Genomic DNA, 22567 nt, shown 5'->3' on the forward strand with positions numbered 1-22567 from the left:
TTGTCAGTAGCAGCAGTGCAAGGAGACGGGAATCAGTGATAGTAATCCCCTCTTCTTCCTGGTAGCCCCACCCTCAGCCTCCTTTGGCATCTGCTATGTATTTTATAGGCAGATGCCTGCCCTTAGTGCACCTGAAAGATGCTCTGGTGCTTCAGCAAAAGGCCTCCCCTCTTGTTTGGAGCAAGGGGGAGGTGTCATCTGCAGCGCCAGTGGAAAGCAGACAGTGTCGAGGGAGTGAAGACTTTTTTTTTAAAAAAAAATTCATTTCTTTACTGTTCACGGCCCCCTCTGGATTACTTCACGGCCCCCAGGTTGGGAACCACTGTATTAGGGGAAAGTGTGCATGAAAATGAATATACTAGTGAAAATGACATGCAAATGTGCATTATATTAAGAGTAAAATGTGTACATTAGTAAAACTGCATACAAAAATGTGTTTATTTGGCAAAATTTATAGCAAAATCTTCATGACATTTTTTTTTAAAAATTACAAATTCCTGCAGAAATGCGGAGAACCAAATTTAAGATTGGAAAAATGAGAAACTGAGAGAACAAAAATCAACAGATTCTTCTATCTGTAGCTTGGGACTCGGAAGATGGGCAGGACATATTCCCCTGTGTAAGGCTTGATTCACTACATTGAGCCATCAGTTATGTATAGCAAGTGTCTCTGACATGGGACATCTTGTTTGCTCCTTTTTATAGCACATTATAATCAGGATCATGGGTGGTATTCAGTGCTAGTTCTATTCAGAGTAGACCCGTTGAACTTACTGGGCATGACTAATTTAAGATTATTAATTTCAGTGGATCTACTCTAGGTAGAATTTAGTTGAATATAGTCTTGTGTATGTTAATCTGCGGTGGCACTGAACAGTAGAACCCATAGAGTAATGCTTAATACAAAGTAGGTGAATGTACAGGAAAGGCAGTAGGGTGTGCTGTAGAATGTTCCAGCCCAGAAACAAATTGATTCCATATTTTAGTACATCTAGAGTTGATATTAACATTTTAGAATAAAATTTACTAGTTCACTATGTTAATATCACAGTGTGACAACATATAACAATCTAAATAGAGGGGGTCTTTTCTGTGGTGGTTCCCTCCTTTAGAATGGTCTCCTCAAGGAGACATGTCTCACATTGACATTACAATCCTTTTGATGCCAGATTAAGACTTTCCTATTCCCCCATATGTTTTAGATTATTTTAAATGAAACAACTTTCTTTGATTCTTAGTTTTATGTTTTTAGCCAATTACTTCTTTGTTGTTGCTTTTTGTTAGTTTTTGTACAATATGTGAAAAGCTTTATTCATACTTTTGTACACTGCCCAGGAATTTCCTGGTGAAGAGTGATTAAGAAATATTTTAAATAACTGAATTAAATATATTAATGCTTACTCTATGTATTTAGAAAAGTTACATCCCACATTATAACTCCACATTCATAAAGATTTGCACATATAATCAGAAATAACACAGTGGCAGGCTTAATCGGACAGCATATTTTGCCCTCAAATAAAGAATATGTGTTTTTTTTATTTAGTAGCAAATATTTTCATTTGAAAGGAATATTAAAACTGAGACACTATTCTGTTTTCTTCTTACAGGACATCTCCTTGGACTTTCCCATGACGACTCCAAATTCTGTGAGGAGAACTTTGGTTCCATGGAAGATAAGAGACTTATGTCTTCCATCTTGACAAGCATTGATGCTTCTAAACCATGGTCCAAATGCACTTCAGCAACAATAACAGAATTTCTGGATGATGGCCATGGTATGTATGGAGATCTTGGCATTGGTTATCATGCTGGACGTTGTTTTAACTCTAATTTTTAAATGATATGTTATTGTAATTAGAATTGAAGTTACTTTCACTCTCCTTTAACTTACTCTTCATACCGTTACAATAATTATAGGGCCTATCTTGTGATCTGGCTCCTGCTGTGCTAAACACAATTAAGTACTGCCATTAATACTCTGTTGCTTCTGTCTAAATGAGGATCAAAAGTAGTAGTATATATCGTATATAAGAAGAGTAAATAACGGTGAGATGTAATATTAGTAATAGCAGTAGGTAACAATAAGTAGTAGTAGTAATAGCAATGGATTACAAAAAAGTAGATACTTTACATCAGTTTTAACAACAAGTCGAGAACTGAAGTTGAGCAAAGTGACTTGCTCAAGGCTACCCAATACACCAAGGATAAAGTAGAGATATTGGCCCAGGTTTCCTAGTCTTTTGAATAGATGTCCTTGCTTCAAAACGCTGACAGTTTAATTTATTTAGCTAATATTAGTATTTCAGTATTCTTTACCATCTTCTCCTTAACAAAAACCAAATGTTCTTAAAATTCTTCACTGTGCTCCTGAAGCAACTGCAGCTCTTAAACGACCTTTTCAAATTCCAGAATGCTTAGATAAAAATGACCTAACTGAACAAATGGATCCAGTTGTTATGGCAACTGAAATACTTATGGATGAAAAACATACTGTATGCATGCAGAACTTGTAGAAGCAACATTGTGTAGGTTGGTTTTCAGTGCAGTATGCAATCCTACATTTTGTCCCATTATAATTTATAATTATAATTACAGTCTGCTACTTTATAAGGCAATTATTGAACATCTACTATTGTATTTTCCATGGTATACAGTATCTATGCTGCTTTGGTGTTGTCTTAAACACATTGCATTGCAATCTTATCCAAGTTAACACCAGCTGGACAAGGATAGTATTGCTACAAAATTCCTTATGCCAGTGTAGCTCTAGATTACACCAGCTTGGTAAATTACATAATTACATCATTGTAACATAACATACTTACATTATGTAACACTAACATAATTACATCATTGTAGTTTAAAGACAGCGTAAATACTATGCCAGTGTAATTACAATGGCATAGGGGAAGAAATAGATAGAAATAGCATCCTGGGAAAGAATCAAGCAAATGGGTGGCTTTGTCTGATTCTTATTCTCCCCAAGGCTGGGCCCCACCTACCCTATGGGCATAAAGGTAACATCAACGAAATGTTATAACAACAACAACAAAAACTACCCATGGAAGTCAGTGAAAAGTCCAGGGCAACTCTCCCCCCCATACCCTCTTTCCACCTCCACTTATGGTGGAGGATGCAGGAGCCAATCATAGCAAACCACCCAAGGTTTATGAGCTTCAGCAAGGGAGTAAAGCTCATAAGCTAAGATGTGTGAATGTCACAGAAGTAGCTCACTAGGTGGGGTGGAGCCACTACACTAGCTTCCCGGCAGTTGGGTCATTGTTGCTTCCCAGGAGGAAGGGGGTGAGGCAGTGGAGAGGTCGCCACAGTGCAAACACACTGGCAGGAGTGCCAGATTGGCTCTGCTGGCACTTTGCATGGCCCTGACCTCCCTGCTGCCTTATCCCTCTCCCTGTCCTGGTGGATTGCTCCATGAAAGCATCAACCCAGTGTGCGGCAGTTGTGAAAAGACAAATTCCATGTGAGAGATCATTAGGAAGGGGATTGAAAATAAAACTACCAATGCCCTTTATGCAACTCTATAGCGCAACCACACTTGGAATATTGTGTACATTTCTGGTTACCTCTTCTCAAAATGGATATTGCAGGGCTGGAACAGGTGCAGAAAAGGGCAACCTAAATGAACAAGGGGATCAAAAAACTGTCCTATAAGAAAAGGTTACCATGTTTGGGGTACCTGCCAATCAGTTCCAGGCTCTTCTAGGTGAAACTGACTTTCTGGATCCATTTCAATTTCAGGCCTGTTTTTGCTACTGAGACTTGGTGGCCCAGTGAGATATGTCAAGATAGAGGCAGAGGGGTATGTTACTCTGTTAATTCTACTGGATTTCTCAGTGGATTTTGATACTGTCAACCATAGTATCCCCCATGTAGTTCAACATCTACATAAAACTGCTGAATGGGGTCACCAGAGATTTAGTCTGCACTGTTATCAATATGCAGATGTATGCAACTCTGTTTCTCCTTGTCATCTGAACAAGGTATGGATATGGATTTACTGAACCAGTGCCTGGTCACAGTAATGGATTGGATGAAGGCCAATAGACTAAAGCCTCAACCAAGACAAGACGTGTATGGTTTGGAGAAAGTGGATGGAGAGAATTTTTTCTCACTCTCTCATAACACATTGGAGTCATCCAATGAAACTGAATGTTACAGCATTCAGCTCAGGCAAAAGGAAGTTATTTACGTAATGCATAGTTAAACTATGGAATATGCCACCACAAGAAGTAGTGATGGCTGCCAATGTGGATGACATTAAAATGAAAGTAAACAAATTCATGGAGGATAAGATTGTCAATGTGCAAAGCGTTGCTGTACTTCACTTATTCAGAGAAACAGAAACAAAAGAAAGTGATTTCCTATAGGAAACCACTAACATTGCAAAGTAAATCAGACATTTAAAGTGACCATCTGAACTATATCAACTGTCTTAATAATGTTTCTTCCTCCCTGCTAAAATAAGATCAGCACAGCGGATGTCTTCTATTATTTGGGCTGATTGCAGGTGTTGCTATCACTCACCATATGCTCAGAGACACATGTTACCAAATTCCAACTTATGGCGACCCTATGAATAGGGTTTTCATGGTAAGCAGTATTCAGAGGTGGTTTACCATTACCTTGCTCTGAGGCTGAGAGGCAGTGACTGGCCCAAGGTCACCCAGTGAGCTTCATGGCTGTGTGGGGATTCGAACCCTGGTCTCCCAGGTCATAGTCCAACACTGACCTGGGGGAGGGGAGGAGGAAGGGGAGGGGAGGAGATTGGATGGGTGGGCACTGGGCAGAGGGGAAGCCCCTTTCCTTTCCAAAAGGAAAACATTGTGAACACTATCATTGCTTTTCAGCGTTTCCCCCACCTTTTTATTCTACAGCAGGCATGTGTAGCCTTCCACCCAAATTTAAACCAAAGCTGTCCCTGGCCACATCCACACCAGGCCTTTATTTCACTTTGGACAGTCATGGCTTCTCTCAAAGAATCCTGGGAAGTGTAGTTAGTGAAGGGTGCTGAGAGTTGCTAGGAGACGCCCTGTTCCCCTCACAGACCTTCAATCAGAGCGGCTGACTGTTAAACCACTCTGGCCACTGGAGCTCTGTTAGGGAAATAGGGAGTCTCTTCTCAGCACCCTTCACCAACGACACTTCCCAGGATTCTTTGAGGGAAGCCATGATTGTCTCAAGTGAAATCAAAGTCTGGTGTGGGTGTGGTCCCCTGATTAGGCAAGCCCAGCAGCTGTGAGGCTTTTAGAACTCTGACAGTTGGTTCTTACTGAGCATGCCTGACACTATCATTGAGTTCAAGCCAAAATGGCTTAAATTAATTAAAAACCAGCCAGGCATTTTTTTAACTTTTAAACTGCAGAAGATGAAGGTTAGAGTATGGGGCAAGGTCAGTAATAGGATTACAGGTACTCTGTGAACATGGCTGATTTTTAATGAATTTCAACAAATTATGAGAATTCTGACAGAAAAAAGTCCAAAAGGGATCTGGTTTTCCTTCTTCTCTGTTTAGACTTTGAACGCTCGTTCCTTCTGACTGTTTTGTGTATTGCCATGAAAATTGAGAGAACATAATAAGAACATAAGAAGAGCCTACTGGATCAGGCCAGTGGCCCATCTAGTCCAGCATCCTGTTCTCACAGTGGCAAACCAGGTGACTGGGGGAAGCCCGCAAGCAGGACCCGAGTGCAAGAACACTCTCCCCTCCTGAGGCTTCCGGCAACTGGTTTTCAGAAGCATGCTGCCTCTGACTAGGGTGGCAGAGCACAGCCATCATGGCTAGAGAGGGTTGTTAAGCAAGCATTTCTGAGTTCAGGACTATAATTTTTGTAAGGTTTTGTTTTGAAATGAGCTTATGGGAAGCATCAGAATGGTATGGGGGAGTATTTTCAATTTAACATTGCGGAATGTGAAAGATCCACGCTGGCTGTAGTATACAGCCACTCTTGTGGCTGTTTAATATCTTCCAGAAGCAGGACTCAATCCCAGAGCTCCAGTTTCCCCAACGGTGTCTGCGGGGGAGGGGATGCGGCACTTCCTTCTCCCCCCCCGAATTCTAAATATAATGCTGGGTGGAATGGGTTGACAATGACGTGCAGTAACAATTCATAGACTTTGCTCCCACCCTCCTAAAAATATTCCTGCAGACACTCTTGGGTTTCCCCCTGTAGTGGCTCTTTCTCAGTGAACCATAAAGGAGTTCACAGGGTTACCTTGTTGTTGTCATATGTATTTGTCTATATGGCTCCTTTCCCTCTGAGTTTTGGAAAGCTTGTTTGCCTCCCAAAGACTCTGTTCAAATGTGCTATATTATACACGTCTGCGTAAGAGGATTGACACCCCAGTAGGACTTGAAGATTTTTTTTCCTGGAAAGTCTGTTTGACTACTACAACCTAGCCTCCTAACCACTGGCTATGGGATGCTCTGACAGAGCAGGCACTGTTGTCTATTCATGGCAGGCTATATGTGCATTGTGTGACGGTGGAGGTGTGGGTTCCACTCTCTGATGTCCAGAGTTGATTGATGCCTTCCATGCATGACTAATGTGGAAGCACTGTTGGCAAGCATAACTGTGATTCCTGTATGTCAGTATAGTTGTCATAGACTTTGTGAGTGAGGCTATCATTGCTGTATTAGCTCTTTTTCTCCTCTCTGTTGTTATTGTGCTTTTGATATTGTTCCTGGGGGAATCTAAAACAGCTAACTAGAACCTTCCACTCCCTGTTGCTGCAGTAACACTGTGGACTGTGATCTTGAGCATTTCTATGTGTGGTTAATAGAGTGTTGGCTTCTCAGCAGCTGCATTAGCCTCATCATAAGCTGCCATTAGCATTTCTCAATCCACACACATAGCAAACACCAGCTTGCAAAGTAGCTGACATTTTTCTGTTTATTGTTAGAATAAACAATGTGGTAAGTAAATATTGAGGGTCGCATGCTGAGCTACCAAAAATACTGTTTTAACCCATTAATTGGAACATTTAGAGCAATAAAGAAGCTTGTTTGTAGGTTCTAAATGTGTTTGTCCAAGATTGGGACAGAATGTTTTTGAGAAAAGGAACAGTTTAATCCTTGAGTTTAATCCTTATTTGACACAGGCCCCCAATATTAGGTTTCTGAGCATTTTGCACCCCTTATCTATTACCCAAAGGTTTCACATGTGCACCTCTGGAAAATACAAATGGAAGGGGACTTCAAATACAAGAGGAAGCTTTGAGTTAAGTCCTCAGATTTATGTTTAATACTGAATCTTGTGAGCTTCATCATCCACAGCTATAAGCAGATCTGTTTATAATAATACAGAGCTGTAGCAAAGGTTAAAAACTCTGGACAGATTAAAACCAGATTAAGACAAAAGAAAGAACTCTTCACGGCTTCCTGGGCCATAGATAGGCTGCATTCAGACTAGGGATGAGATCCGTTGGCCAGTGCAGGTTCAAAACATTCTGACCTAACAGGCTGGCATCGATTTGAGTTCGTTCTGTATCTGCTAGCCACTGCTTTTACCAGTCTGTGTTTTTTTCCACTTGGAAAAATATTGATATTAATATTGACATTTTAAAGGAAATATTGATAAATTATAATTCTTTAGAGGCGATTCTTTTTCTTTTCTTTTTTAAAAAAAGATCGCTTTCAAAAATAGCAGCTGAAATTCACTACATTAAGATCTGATCCTCAGTGATTGAGAAGAAATGAACTAATGGAAAATTCTGTACCAGATCTGAATTGGGCGGAATTCTAGCACATCCCTAATTCAGATGGCAGTTTATTCCATTTTCCTGAAGTATTTCCACATTTTATTTGATCTTTCACATGACTTCTGGAAAGTCACTTCTGTAAATGTAGTGAAATATAGTGGAAGTTTAGTGCTCCTTTTTGTGTTAATTGCTTCCAGAAAAAATGCAACCCCATTAACCTAGAAAATCCCAGGAGAAGAGTGACAAAATATGGGATGGTTTACCATCATACAGTTATTTCCTGATGCTTTCATGGGTGAATCATGGAGAAACAGAAGTGTGCATATGCAGAAAAGATGGGGGAGTAGCGACATGTCCAGTTGTGTCATACCATGCCCACTGGTGTGAATGAAATTTAGCACGATGTGGCGGTATATCAGTCAAAAAGCCAAGTTCCATAATGCAACAGGTACTGCAGTGTGAAAGGAACATTAGAAAGCGCTACAATTATAGTCAGTAAAACTAATGAAATTAAACCCATGTCTGAATGCAACCTTAAGCTAAATCTGAATGTTACTGTTGGACCTTGTACCAATTACTCTAATTGACTCTTGTGCTACCCTGTAGTAAACATATATGACTTTCTCTGACTTGTCTCCTTAGAGGTCATATCCAGGGATCAAATCTGAGACACCATGTATACTAAGCCGCTACTTCTCCACAGACCTACAGTCACACAGTGCTGGATTGTATGGCTCAGATTATTTTATGCATGAAGGAAAAGTTTGTGTCATATGTTAGGCTCCTCTGAGAGTACAACAATCTCAAGAGTACTGTGTGGTTAGGGCAGGGATGTAAGGGCAACCTTTTTCAGCCCAAAAGACAAATTCATCCTTGGCCAACCATCCAAGGGCTACATGCCTGTGGTGACTGTACCCGAAAGCGGCTGTGGCTGCCCCAGTCTCTCTCATACCCACCATACATGACACACACGTATGCATACAAGACACACAGCCCCTTCCTTTGTCAGCTGATCTGTGGAGATCAGTGAGAAGGACTTTATCAAATGATGCATCAGATGATTGAGGGGGGGCAGTTTTGCATCCCCATCAGGCCACTGGGCTGGGCAGAGAGGTTTAAATATCTCTGCCCACTCCAGCACCATATCTACTTTATGCTGTGACTTGAATCCATGCTTTTAGTGTTGTGGCATCAGTTCTCTAGAATTCCCTTCTCTTCAAATTGAGCAAGCCCTAACACTGTTTATTGAAAACTTTTATTTTCTCCCACGCCTTCCCAAATAAGTCCATGGGGGTTGTTAGTGTTAAGTGACTAACAAATCTAAATGATGGTTATGATTATGGTTATGATTATTTTCTGCAGTTTTTAATTCTTGTTTGTTTTTCTGTCTTCATACTGTTATTATCAGTATTATGTGTTATAATCTATTTCTGTACTCCACTGGCTTATTGTGGTTAGGCTGGTTTATTGCTTAGTTCTACTGTAGCTTGTTTTTTTTATATTTTATTGTCAGATGGAGTTGGTTTTTATTGGAGATTACAAGCTGCTCAGTAGAGGAAGCTCCTCACAAAGTAGAGTATACATTTTAGATAAATAAAACTGAATGCTGACAAAATTAGTGGGGTCTTGAGGCATCAGAAAAAATTGCCTGATGGACTAGATCAGGCCCCACCCCTTTGTTAGGGTGTTTTTCTTTCGGTTTAGTTGCATGGGTTCTACCTATGCTACACCTCATCTCCCTTTTTCTATCTGAAATTATTGTTATCAGTGGGACACCCAAAAGGTGGAACTCGCCTGATAGAGATCAGCATATGCTGTCCCCTGCACTGGGCTCAAATCCACAATTTCACTTCCCATTGAGCTGCCAGCCAAATCTATAGCATTAGTCCTTCCTTGTGCATGTGCCCTCTTTCATTCTACATTGCAAAATGCTTCTACCCCCCACCCATGGTCATTGTGAGGAATCTTTGGTCCTGCAACAGAAGCGTTTCTCTGGAGTTGTGGGGAGTTAACCTTGATGTCTACCTATATACCTCCTTCCAACCACAAAGCTATTGAGTTGGCCAACTGTTGTGATTGGAATGGCAGATGTTCTCTTTTTTTGCTTTGTGGCCCTGGCCTTTCCCCTGTCAAAAGTGTGGTTGTTTGAAGAATCTTGTTAGGTGTGCGTGGACTCGAACCTCTGCCCAGGTGAGCGTCCTTGAGCTTGTGGCTGCAGGCTTCAGTGGCTGTCCTCCTAACCACTAGGCCTAGGGATGGAAGGAACTCTAAATTTTGGTTTTCTCAGTTTCTCAGTGTTCCAATCTTAAACTCAGTTCTTCAGCAATTTGCATTTTTTTTAAAAAAAATCCAGTGAAAATTCTTCAGCATTTTAGTGTGAATTCCTCCAAACACATTTTTATCCATTTTTGACTAATGAACACATTTTAAGCAATTTCTCTTAATTCAATGTATTTTTGTGTTATTTTCACTAATATATTCATTTTATGCACACTTTTCCCACATATGTTATTATTATAAACATTGTTTAGTTAGAAAATTCATCTCAGTGTGAATTTTGAAAGATGGCTGTGCTTCAGTTCTCATATTGTTTCAGAAAGTTCAAATTTGATAGATGTGGCTTTCAATGTGAACTGAATTGAATTTCTCCTCATCCCTGCCAGTTAAAGTCATGCAGGGTCCCTTACAGGAGAGGGTCTGTGGGCTCTCCCTGGCAACCTGCTTGTGAATTTTGTGTCTGAGATTGGGTAGAGAAGCCTTTCCCAACCAGTGTGCCTCCAGATGTTGTTGGACCACAACTCCCATCTTTCCTGACCATTGGCAATGCTGGCTGAGGCTGATGGGAGTTGTGGTCCAACAACATCTGGAGGCACACTGGTTGGGAAAGGCTGGGGTAGAGTGACATCATCATTACATCAAAACTGCCACTGTGTACTGATAGGTGTCTTACTTGCATGACTCTTATAGGAAAGCTGACAATGTGCAATGCTGTGATTGGTGAGTGATTGCTGAGGGAGTGGTATTTTTATATTAGAAACAACTGTTAATGAGATTGTTGTGCTGTTGACTTTGCAGCTAGGATTGCATAGAATTACAATGTTACTTTGATGTTAGCTATTTTATTTATTTATTAAATTTATATCCCACCCTTCCTCCCAGTAGGAGTTGTGGCATATTAGTGGCGTCCCGACATAGTGGATCAAGAGAGCATTATATAAATGTTGCAGTTCTGCTTATTGTTTGGTAGCAGCCTCTTATCCAATGTTGTTTGGGAATTCTAAGAAACCAAAAAATCAGTGCAGTTTTGAAAGGTTCAGTCTGCCATCTTGATTCAAAATGGCATCCAATTGTATCCAAACCTAGATGAAAACCTAGACCTTGGTTTTAGGAGCCATCATGCAAAATTTGGTTATGATATCTTAAGAAGTGTCCAAATGCACAGCAAACAGACAAACAACTTTCCAAATTATATAGTAGACAACCTGTTTGGCCTCCATATCCTATTTATTCTGCAAGTACAGTACAACTCAAGGGAGCTAACATAGGGGTATTTCATTTCATAACAATGTCTAGTCAAGTAACAGGGAGATAGTATTTCAATTTTAAAATGCAGTGAAATATGCCTGAGGTAAAGGTTATATATTGCATCCTGGCTCAGGATCATCAGAGAGCTGATAAAGTTATTTTTATTATTTATTTATTTATTTGTTGAATTTCTATACCGCCCGACTAGCATAGCTCTCTGGGCGGTGTACAACAGAGGAATATAAATATACACAATAAAATCCAATAATTCAGTGCAAGGAACATGTATGTAGGCATCCACAAATCTAAAATCAGTTAAACATATTTAAAAGACTAAAATAGACTAAAACGCCTGAGAAAAGAGGAAGGTTTTAACTTGGCGCTGAAAAGATAGCAACGTCGGCGCCAAGCGCACCTCATCGGGAAGACTATTCCACAGTTCGGGGGCCACCACTGAGAAGGCCCTAGTTCTTGTTATCATCCTCTGAGCTTCCCTATGCGTCGGAACTCGGAGGAGGGCCTTCGATGTGGAACGTAGTGTACGGGCAGGTTCATATCGAGAGAGGCGTTCCAGCAGGTATTGTGGTCCTGCGCCGTATAAGGCTTTATAGGTTAAAACCAGCACTTTAAATCTGGCCCGGAAGCATATTGGTAGCCAGTGCAAGCGGGCCAGAACAGGTGTTATATGTTCAGACCGCCTGGTCCTCGTTATCAGTCTGGCCGCCGCATTCTGCACAAGCTGCAGCTTCCGAACCGTCTTTAAAGGCAGCCCTACGTAGAGCGCATTGCAGTAATCCAATCGAGAGGTTACCAGAGCATGGACAACTGAGGTGAGATCCTCCCTGTCCAGATAGGGACGTAGCTGGGCCACCAACCAAAGTTGGTAAAACGCATTCCGTGCCACCGAGGCTACTTGAGCCTCGAGTGACAGGGAAGGATCTAAAAATACTCCCAAACTACGAACCCGCTCCTTCAGGGGGAGTGTAACCCCGTCCAGAACAGGGTGGACATCCACCATCTGATCAGAGAAACCTCCCACCAACAGCATCTCAGTCTTGTCTGGATTGAGCCTCAGTTTGTTAGCTCTCATCCAGTCCATTATCGCAGCCAGGCAACGGTTCAGCACATTGACAGCCTCACCTGAAGAAGATGAAAAGGAGAAGTAGAGCTGCGTGTCATCAGCGTACTGATGGCAACGCACTCCAAAACTCCTGATGACTGCACCCAGCAGCTTCATGTAGATGTTAAAAAGCATGGGAGACAGAACCAACCCCTGCGGGACTCCACACTGGAGAGCCCATGGTGTCGAGTAATGTTCCCCCAGCACTACCTTCTGGAGACGACCCGCCAAGTAGGAGCGGAACCACTGCCAAGCTGTACCTCCAACTCCCAACTCCGTGAGCCTCTCCAGGAGGATACCATGGTCGATGGTATCAAAAGCTGCTGAGAGATCAAGGAGAATCAACAGAGTAACACTCCCTCCGTCCCTCTCCCGACATAGGTCATCATACAGGGCGACCAAGGCTGTCTCAGTGCCGAAACCGGGCCTAAAACCCGATTGAAATGGATCTAGGTAATCAGTTTCATCCAATAGCGCCTGGAGCTGGCCAGCAACCACTCGCTCCAAGATCTTGCCCAGGAATGGAACATTCACGACTGGTCTATAGCTATTAAGATTTTCAGGATCCAAGGAGGATTTTTTCAGAAGTGGTCTCACTACCGCCTCTTTCAGACGGTCAGGGACCACTCCCTCTCGTAAAGAGGCATTTATCACTTCCCTGGCCCAGCTGGCTGTTCCAACTCTGCTAGTTTTTATAAGCCAAGAGGGGCAAGGATCTAGAGCAGAAGTGGTCGCATGCACTTGTCCACGTCCTCGAGCTGAACCAACTGAAACTCATCCAATAAAACATGACAAGACTGTGCTCCGGACACCTCATTCGGATCAACTGCTGTAAACTGGGAGTCTAAGTCCCGGCGGATGCATAGGATCTTATTCTGGAAGTGCCCAGCAAACTCATTACAGCAGGCTACTGATGACACTATCAAGTCCTTAGGGCCAGAATGAAGTTAAAAGTTAAAGTTTAAGTAGAGAAGTGATGATGCAGTAAGGAGTTTTGACTAAGATTTAATCTTAGAAAAAAGCAAATCATCTCAGTTGGTGAGTTTTCTTGAGCGAAATGAGCCATCATTGATTTTCATTAAAAAGCAACGTTTTGAAATATTGGTGTTTATCCCAATTATATTTTTAAGGCCCTGGAGTTAGGAGGTATTTATATTCTGCATGCTTTCATCCATGATCAAGTGGAAGTTGGCAATGGTTGCAGAGGGAGACAGGTTGTGGTAATCTATTTTGGCTTGAGAGAAATGAAGGTTCACTGAACCACAGGCACCCACACAAGACTCTTATAAGGTATTTACTTTTGTAAGAGTTATAAACAAGACAGAAAGCTCTTCAAATTGGCTATAGTCCCTTTTATTAGCATAAGAGCCAGTTACTTCTATGAGAAAAAAGTATCCTAAAATAGAATTTCCAGGACAAACTACTCTATGCTGTTTTAGTTTTTTATTTCCAAGAAAGAGGGTGCTAAGTCAATGCTTGACATCACAGATAACATAATTATGCCTTATACCATGTTCTTTTCCATTTGTAAAGACATGAACTGTTTGCTTTTCGGTCTTGTGGCTCTCTTTGCTTTTCAGGTGAACGCTTGCCATCAATATTGCCTTTGCTGTGCTGATTTTGATTTGATTTGAATAATCACCCCCCCCAGTCCGTTCTTAAATGATTTCCTTGGCTACAGCTCTGTGTCATGCTTTTTCTGGCTTTCCTTATTAAAAAGACTTAGCTTTTCAACAGCAGTGTGCCTCAGCATGTTCAAGTGACAGCTTTGTTTATTTTGAAATGTCTCTAAGTCCCATTGATAAATATGGAAGACCTCACTTGCAGAGTGGCTTTGTGTACATGGATTTTTTTAAAAAAGGTAACCCCCAGGCCCTGTTCTGAAGTTGATAGTACCAATTAGGAACTGAAATGTGACTGTTTTTTGGATAGCAGGAAAAATATTTTTCCTATAGCTGTAATTAAAATACCTGTGTCTGGTGGGACTATTAAAAAATAAATGGGTCATGAATTACAGCCTGTGAAATAAAGGATATTGTAAAAGCAAAGATTATATAGTTACAGGCAGGTTAGAGTTAGAGTTTTCAGATAATATATAAGAGCCCCACTGAAAACTTGGGACAGAATCTTGATTACTTTATCTAGTTTGGAAGTTCAGATGTATGGCAAGCATCAGGAAGAGGAAACAAATTATGAACTGGGTTGTCCTTTCAGGTAACTGTTTACTGGATCAACCACGAAAACAGATCTTGGGCCCTGAAGAACTTCCAGGACAAACATATGATGCCATTCGTCAATGCAAGCTAGCATTTGGGTCTGAATACACAGTGTGTCCTGGAATGGATGTGTGCTCTCGTCTGTGGTGTGCAGTTGTTCGCCAAGGTCAGATGGTGTGTTTGACCAAAAAACTCCCTGCTGTGGAAGGGACGCCATGCGGAAAAGGAAGGATCTGCCTTCAGGGGAAATGTGTTGATAAAACAAAGAAAAAATATTATTCGGTATGTTGCTACTTTAATGATCAAACCATATGAAAGTGTGCAAGGCCTAATCATGCTGGGACCTGTTTTGAGTGGGCATTCAAGTGGAATTATTCCTTGGCAGAACATGGTGCTAGTGTAGGCTTTCCACTTTTCTTCATTAGGGTGCAGATGATACCGGAATTCCCTCAGTGCACTTTGGTGAATAACATTTTCTAGAGATCTCTGACAGCCACAAAACATGTATTTTGCTGGTTCTGCATTCTGAAAACACTTGACAGGGGCTCCAGTCTTCACTGCAACCAAATTTAGTGGAATTGAAACACTTTCTGGATACATTAGCATGACATGACTGTACGGTAGCTGGTTGATTAAACATGGGCTGTACATTAGTGCACAGCCAAGTCATTTTACCTTCTCCAAAGAGGGAGCACCTGGCATATTTGCTGGTGCAAAGTCTGTCCCAAGATCAAATGGGATGTTAACAATGAGTTGTTCCATGCCATGTATTCCTTGATTTTAGATACGCAAAGTACCTTGTACCCTTAATTTAAACTTTCTCCTGCAATAGGATGCAACAGCGTATGTACTTAGTTTGATTCTGAACCAATATGGAATACTAAAAAGTCTGCAATTGGGAGGGCAGTATATTTCAACAGTGAGGATTCTTAGAGACTTTGTCCAATGGATAATTCATCATGGTAGCAAATCCCATATTTAAGTATGATTTATTATTATGTATTTGATTTATATCCCGCCTTTCCCCCCAGTAGGAGCCCTGGGCAGCAAACAAAAACACTAAAAACACTTTAAAACATCATAAAAACAGATTTTAAAACATATTAAAACAAAACATCTTTAAAAACATTTTTAAAAGAGCTTTAAAAACATCTTTAAAAAAAAAAAGCTTTGAAAACGTATTAAAAAGCAGTTCCAGCGCAGATGCAGACTGGGATAAGGTCTCTACATAAAAGGCTTGTTGAAAGAGGAAGGTCTTCAGTAGGCACTGAAAAGATAACAGAGTTGGCACCTGTCTAATATTTAAGGAGAGGGAATTCCACAGGGTAGGTGCCACTACACTAAAGGTCCGTTTCCTATGCTGTGTGGAACGGACCTCCTCATAAGACAGTATTTGCAGGAGGCCCTCACCTACAGATCGCAGTGATTGACTGGGTATATAAAGAATAAGACGGTCTTTCAGGTATCCTGGTCCCAAGCTGTATAGGGCTTTGTACACCAAAACTAGAACCTTAAACTTAGCCTGGTAGCTAATAGGTAGCCGTTAGGTAGCTAATAGGAAGTACTGTTCCCTCCTGTCATTCCAAGGGGTTTTTATCAGGTGTAAATAGCAGTAGACCTCAGTAATGATTTTGTCCCAAGAAGTCCATAAAACATGTTGTATACAACTGACCTCCTCATAGTGACAGCTATTTTCTGTTTTGATTGCATCTGCCTGCTCAAAGTCAATTGATCAGATAACTAGTTCACTATAAGCAGGAAAGCAGTACATGGAGAAAATGGCTACCATGAGCACAGCAATCATGTGCAGCCACCATTCTTATTCTTTGTCAGCTCATTGACTCGTTTTGCATCACAACGCTCAAGCAACATCAACATATTTTGCAAAATTCCTATACGCAAGCACTAACGTGTTAAGGGCATGAGAACTCAAGAAAATCCCTGCTAGATCTGACCAATGGTCCATCTAGTCCAGCATCCTGTTTCTTACAATAGCCAACTAAATGCTTGTGGGAAGCCCAGAAGCAGGACATGAAGGCAAAAGCCCTCTCCTATTATGGAATACCAGCTGTTGGTATTCAGTGGCATACCGACTCTGAACTTAGATATTGCATACAGATGTTATTAATTCCTCTTTGTCCTCTGAACTTGTCTAGTCTCATTTTAAAGCCATCTAAGGAAGAAGCCATTGCTGCATCTTGTGATGGCTTTTAGCCACGTTCCCCATATGTAGAAGGAATATGGGGAATGACATTCCTAGATAAACATTCATGTAGTGATTTACACACATCCAGGTCATCATGTATTGCAGTCTATGTGTGTGAACCATGTTTCATTCTTACATTATTTAATTTATATCCCGCCCTTTCGGCAGGAACCCAGGGCAGCATTACACTTACATAGAAGTGTAACATGTGAAACAATCCATAAATCCTCACTTGCAGGAAGTTTACAGCTACCAAGAAGTAACATGTTTGGTGAAAATGTTTATGAAATATTGGGTAATTCAAATATGCATGCCTATTGTTATAAAACTTGATGGCAAAGGATGAAAACAGCTGTAGAGGAATAGAAACACTGCTAAAACACACTACAGTTAGCTAGCTGGCTGGCTGGCCACTCAGACCTAGTTTCTGACTTTCCCAATGTATGCAGCTCAGCATGAGGCCTTTTCAGGGTTTCTGGGTAGAAAAATTAGCCCAGCAACCAGTAAAATAAATCCCAATTGCTTTCCACAATTAGTTTCCAGTCACTCAGTTATTCCTTTATATAGCAACCAGTTTAAAAGTTTCCCTTTCGTTATTCAATAGGGAGGAAAATCTAAAGGTCAGGAACAAGACTAGAAAGAGGGACCATCAAGGAGGAGGTAACACCTTTTGGTTTCCCGTTGTTCACTATATCCTGAACATCCTTTTTTCTTATGAAACAAAAAATATGTCAGTCATTTAATTCCTAGTGTTCACACTAAATAGTCTGTTAACCTGACCTTTACATAGCCCATTATGAAAGTTAACACAATTTCTTGATGGAGGAGCAGTGAAGGGGAAGGGTACTCCTTTCTCTTTCCCTTGGCCTTCACACCCTCTCCACTAGTGAAGGGGGGGATTGGCTAACACAATGTACCTCTATCCTCTCCCAATGCCCCACTTATAAATGTAGCTGCCCCACCTAACAAGGAAGGCTGGCTACAGGCCTGCCAGGAGTGCTAAACTCCCTGGTAGCCACAGTAATTGAGGTACAAAGAATGTGTAGTATTTATATTGCATTCTTATTTACTTGAATTTATATCCTTATTTGTTTGGAGAAAATAGAAAGTTCTTGCTGTAAGGAGTCCAACTCTGCTAGCTGTACAGACATGCAGGGAATAAATCCACTAATGTAAGAACTACCATTTTGTCTTCCTATACTGTTTTAAAAGCTGAATGGAAAGTTTGTGCTCTCTATATTTTAGTTGTTCTGCCCCATTTGCCATTGTACACAATGGAACACAACTGAAACCATCAACTTGCTCTACCCAGGGACCAATTAACTACCAGAGTGGGGCTAGAGAGACATTTTTCTCCTATCAGTGTGCCCTCTTTGTTTTGTTTTGGTGGGGGTGGGAGTGGCTGCCTCTAGGTGGTGCATAAAACAACTCAATTTCTTGAGACATCCATATATGCTTTACAACGTTGAACATTGTACCTCTTCTTGGCTTCTGATCTTTGCATTCTCTTACACCCTATTTATATAGCACTAAGATTTATACCTGGCCCTTCAACCCAATTATCAGGGTGGCTCACAATAAAAACACAAAACATTTAAACACACACACACACAATAAACAGATCCATGAAAATCAGCAAAGGAGAAAATATCTAAAAGCAGCATAAAAATAATATACCAGCCAGAATAAAACAAATCAACAAGATGCTAATACATTAGAGGTGTTGAGCAGAGTTCTGCCTTAGCACAGAAGATTAACATGGATGACCTTTGGGGTATTCACTTCTATTCAGTGATTTGCCATGCTGATTGTGCAAGGAAGTTAGCCAGTGATACACTTCGGTTTTCACTGGAGAGAAATGGACACTGGGAACAAAGTTTATTGTAATTAGAAAATGGGGACACAAGTGCTGGTGAATTTGGAACTTGTGTTTATTTTCCAGGTTTGATGGATAATCTTTTATAACCCATTATCCTTTATATTTCAGGCTTCAAACCATGGGAACTGGGGATCCTGGGGGCCTTGGGGACAATGCTCTCGTACATGTGGTGGAGGTGTCCAGTTTGCCTATCGTCACTGCAATAACCCAGCACCTAGAAATAATGGCCGGTATTGCACAGGAAAGCGGGCCATCTATCACTCCTGTAATGTCCTGCCCTGTCCTGCCAATGGTATGTTTTCCATAAATCAAAGGCGATAACATTACCTGAGCTTTCAGTCTTTCATAAATGTTATAGAAATGCTATTTCCTACCATACACAGAGCAGCAGTGACATGGTTAAATGATCTGACTATTTCTGTAGAGACTCTAGGGTCAAATAATATTTGACAATTCTGGAATAACTGCATTCAGTCTATGCAATTGCAAGTAGTTATCTGATCTAGTGGGTTGAAGAAGACAAGCCCTAGAAATGAAGAATTGCCTGGAGAGATGGTGAAAGGATCTGTTACGGCTTGCTTAGATTAGTGTTTGTGGAATGTTAGATCTATATTTATTTATTTTATTTATTTATTACATTTATATACCACCCCATAGCCGAAGCAATTAAAAACATTAAATACAAATATACAAATTTTAAATACAAATTTTAAAACACAAAAAACAATTTAAAAACACAATTTAAAAAAATTAAAAACAATTTAAAAACACATGCTAAAATGCCTAGGAGAAGAGGTATATATAGGCTATATACAGTCTACCAAGGCTTTTCCCTGCTTACTTTATCCTACAATGACTATCCCATAGGTAAATCATTATACGGTGCCAGCATGGCATATTGTTGATTGTGTTTTGTTTTGTTGGATATGACCCATAGGTCTTGCACTGGCTATCTCTTGATAGATGACTTTGGGTCTTCCATTACTGTGGTTTTGTGTTAGCATTGGGATAAAATCTTTACATGAATTGTAATGAATGAATGATCCTTCTCCAGCTAAAGCTTTTCGCCAGGAACAATGTGAAGCAAGAAATGGCTACCAATCTGACGCAAAAGGTGTCAAAACCTTTGTAGAGTGGGTCCCCAAGTATGCAGGAGTGCTGCCAGGAGATGTTTGCAAGCTCACCTGTCGAGCCAAAGGAACTGGCTACTATGTAGTTTTTTCTCAAAAGGTAAAAGTAGTTTCAGTAACTGCTTATCATTCATATATCAATATATTTGTGTTTTGAAGTCCTCTGTGTAGCATGGAAGTCCAAGGCTTATTTTCAGCCAAATCACTTTAAATCTTCAGCAGTCCCTGGCCAGATTATTTCTTCTTTCCCCCCTACCCTGGCAGAACTGGCATGCTCCAGAGGACACCTTCTCCATCACAATCAGCACAATGTAAGACTGCCTGCACTATTTCCATCTTCACTTGACCTTTCTTGGTTCCAGAATGTCACTGGAGAGATGTAATAGAAATTGTATGTCTGCCCCAGCCCACTAGTAGCTCCTTCTTTTACTTAGATTTCATTTTGTATCCTTGAACTGAGCCTCAGCTATTATTTGGCCACCTCTCTTATGCAAGACAAAGTCTCAAAGGAGTACTGAAAAGATAATAATAAAATAATAAAATAGTGAAAGGCTCAGCATGTTTCAGTGAAGTCTCCCTGCAGCGGCACAGAAAGAAAAACTAGATGAATGAAGGCACACTAAGTCAAGCAAGAATGCACGACTTTGCAAGCTCCTGGAGAAGAGCTTGCAGCCATGTTGTTCCTCCATTGGTGTAGCTGGTGCTAAGCTCTGCCAAAATTCAGCTTGGCTTCTCATCCGGACCAGGGCTTATGCTTAAGCTTTCCTCTCACTAATCTATGAGTGAGGACAGAGCTTACCCCTAAACTCTGGTTCAGATGGCACACTAAGCCAAACCATGGCTTAACTAAGCATGGTGCAGCAGCAAAAAGGACCAGGAAGGGGCAGAGCAGCTGTGAGCATCTCTCCAGAAACCCTCATGCTTGCGTAGTCTCGCTAAGCCAACATTTGGCTTAGAATGCTGTGCGAACCAGGCCATATATAATAAAACAACCCGTGATAAAAGCTTTCCAATGCATGGAACATACCTTAATTCAACAAACCCTAAACCTTTAGTCATCCATAAATAGATTATATGTATTATCAATTATAATTTCATGTAGTGGTTTATATATAGTAAGGGATTCATAATTATAATAGAACTATATTGTACAATTTGAAGAATTATCTGGAGAATAACTGCATTAGTTTGGGAGGTGCAAATTAGGTCAGTTCATTTAAAAATGCATTGAATTCCATTTGACTTACTCCCAGGTAAGTGTGTATTAGACTATTGCCTTTGTTCTATAATGAAAAACAAGTTAGATGTGGCTGTATCAATTAGTTGAGTGTTAGGGTTTGTTGTATTAAAATATATTCCTTGCGTTATACATTGGTTGTTAATTATATTAGTGACTATGGATTGACTCCTACAGGTGCACTGGGAGGGAGGCAATATCTGCCCATTTCTCCTTGCCCTTGTGACTGCCCCCTGAAAGCTGTTCCAGGCAGTTTGGGGGACTCTCCAGAAAGGGTGGCACAGAGGGCTACAGAGAAAAGGGAGGGATCAGTGAAAATTGCTTCATTGGACTGAAGTCCTTCTTGCATACAGAAGGAGCCCTTGTATTCATGGAAGAGCATTTCCGGATCCAGCCCAATGTAAATAAAATATAATCTGAATTATGGGGAATGGAGATATATTTCACTGGCCCTAAAATCTTCACCAAAATGCATTGAGCATTTCACTACTATTTTCTTTTGAGGTTTGCCTCTTTTTCTTTTTGCTTTCTTGAGTTTAATGCTGCCTCCATTATTTTTCATCTCTGTTATGCATCTGAGGAGAATGAATTTGGATCCCTAGCTACTGAGTGAACTGCAAGTCTGATTATTAGGGCTTGTCGCTCTCCCTGTGTCTGTATAATTGAAACTGGATCTTACTATGGATTGGTTGGGGCAGGGAGATTTCTCAACTTAGCCTAAGTAAAAACATACATTACAATCTACTTAGCTCAGAATGCAAGGATCCAGCCTGTAGCCAGAAACGGAAAGTACCGGGAAGGTGTTCAGCTCTCTGAATGCATCACTGCAGTATTCATTATGTAGCACTTAAACCCAGAATAAAGGCATGCCAGCAGCTTCCACTGAAATTGTTGCATGAATGCACTAGAAGTGCTGTTGGTTTCCATACCTTGGATCAGTGCATTTGCAAGCACTCTTAGAGGACACTGGTAATTTCATATACTTCACCAGTGTCTGCTGATCCCAACTATGACAGCAATGTTTGGCCCTTTAATGGCTGCAACCGTGCAACTTATTATTTATTTTATTCATTTATTATTTGATTTGTATCCTGCCCTTCCTCCCAGTAGGAGCCCTTGAACTCTTGAAAATCTTAAAATATATAAGAATGTTCATTAACAAATCACTCAGAAACAAGTCTTAAAACTTCAGTTTTAACCAGCAGTGACTTCATCAAACAGGTGACAGATGGAACTGAATGCAGGCCGTATAGTAATTCAATCTGTGTCCGTGGCAAATGTGTGAGAACGGGATGTGATGGCATTATTGGTTCAAAGTTGCAGTATGATAAATGTGGAATCTGTGGTGGAGACAATTCCAGTTGCACAAAAATTATGGGAACCTTTAATAAAAAGAGGTAAGAATCTGGTGATAACTATTGTTTTGAAAGCTGTTTATGCAGGGTTCAATTAACTGGGGTGTTGTATGACAAATTTATATGACAAACATAAAGCCAAGAATACCTCATGAAATGGTCTTGCAGGCGCCTATG

The 22567-nt window shown here is 40.7% G+C and overlaps 1 protein-coding gene across 1 annotated transcript in view; it reads left to right on the top strand.

Annotated features, from left to right (window-relative positions):
* The window catches only part of ADAMTS5 (ADAM metallopeptidase with thrombospondin type 1 motif 5), an 89689-nt gene that overhangs the window by 55418 nt on the left and 11704 nt on the right, over nt 1-22567 (top strand). Inside the window, exons 3-7 of the mRNA XM_061627876.1 lie at nt 1611-1778; nt 14582-14865; nt 18777-18960; nt 19723-19898; nt 22257-22432. Coding sequence (XP_061483860.1) covers nt 1611-1778; nt 14582-14865; nt 18777-18960; nt 19723-19898; nt 22257-22432 — 988 coding nt within the window. The remainder of the gene's footprint in view (nt 1-1610; nt 1779-14581; nt 14866-18776; nt 18961-19722; nt 19899-22256; nt 22433-22567) is intronic.

This window comes from Rhineura floridana, chromosome 5 (genome assembly GCF_030035675.1).
Source record: "Rhineura floridana isolate rRhiFlo1 chromosome 5, rRhiFlo1.hap2, whole genome shotgun sequence".
NCBI classification, from domain to species: Eukaryota; Metazoa; Chordata; class Lepidosauria; order Squamata; family Rhineuridae; genus Rhineura; species Rhineura floridana.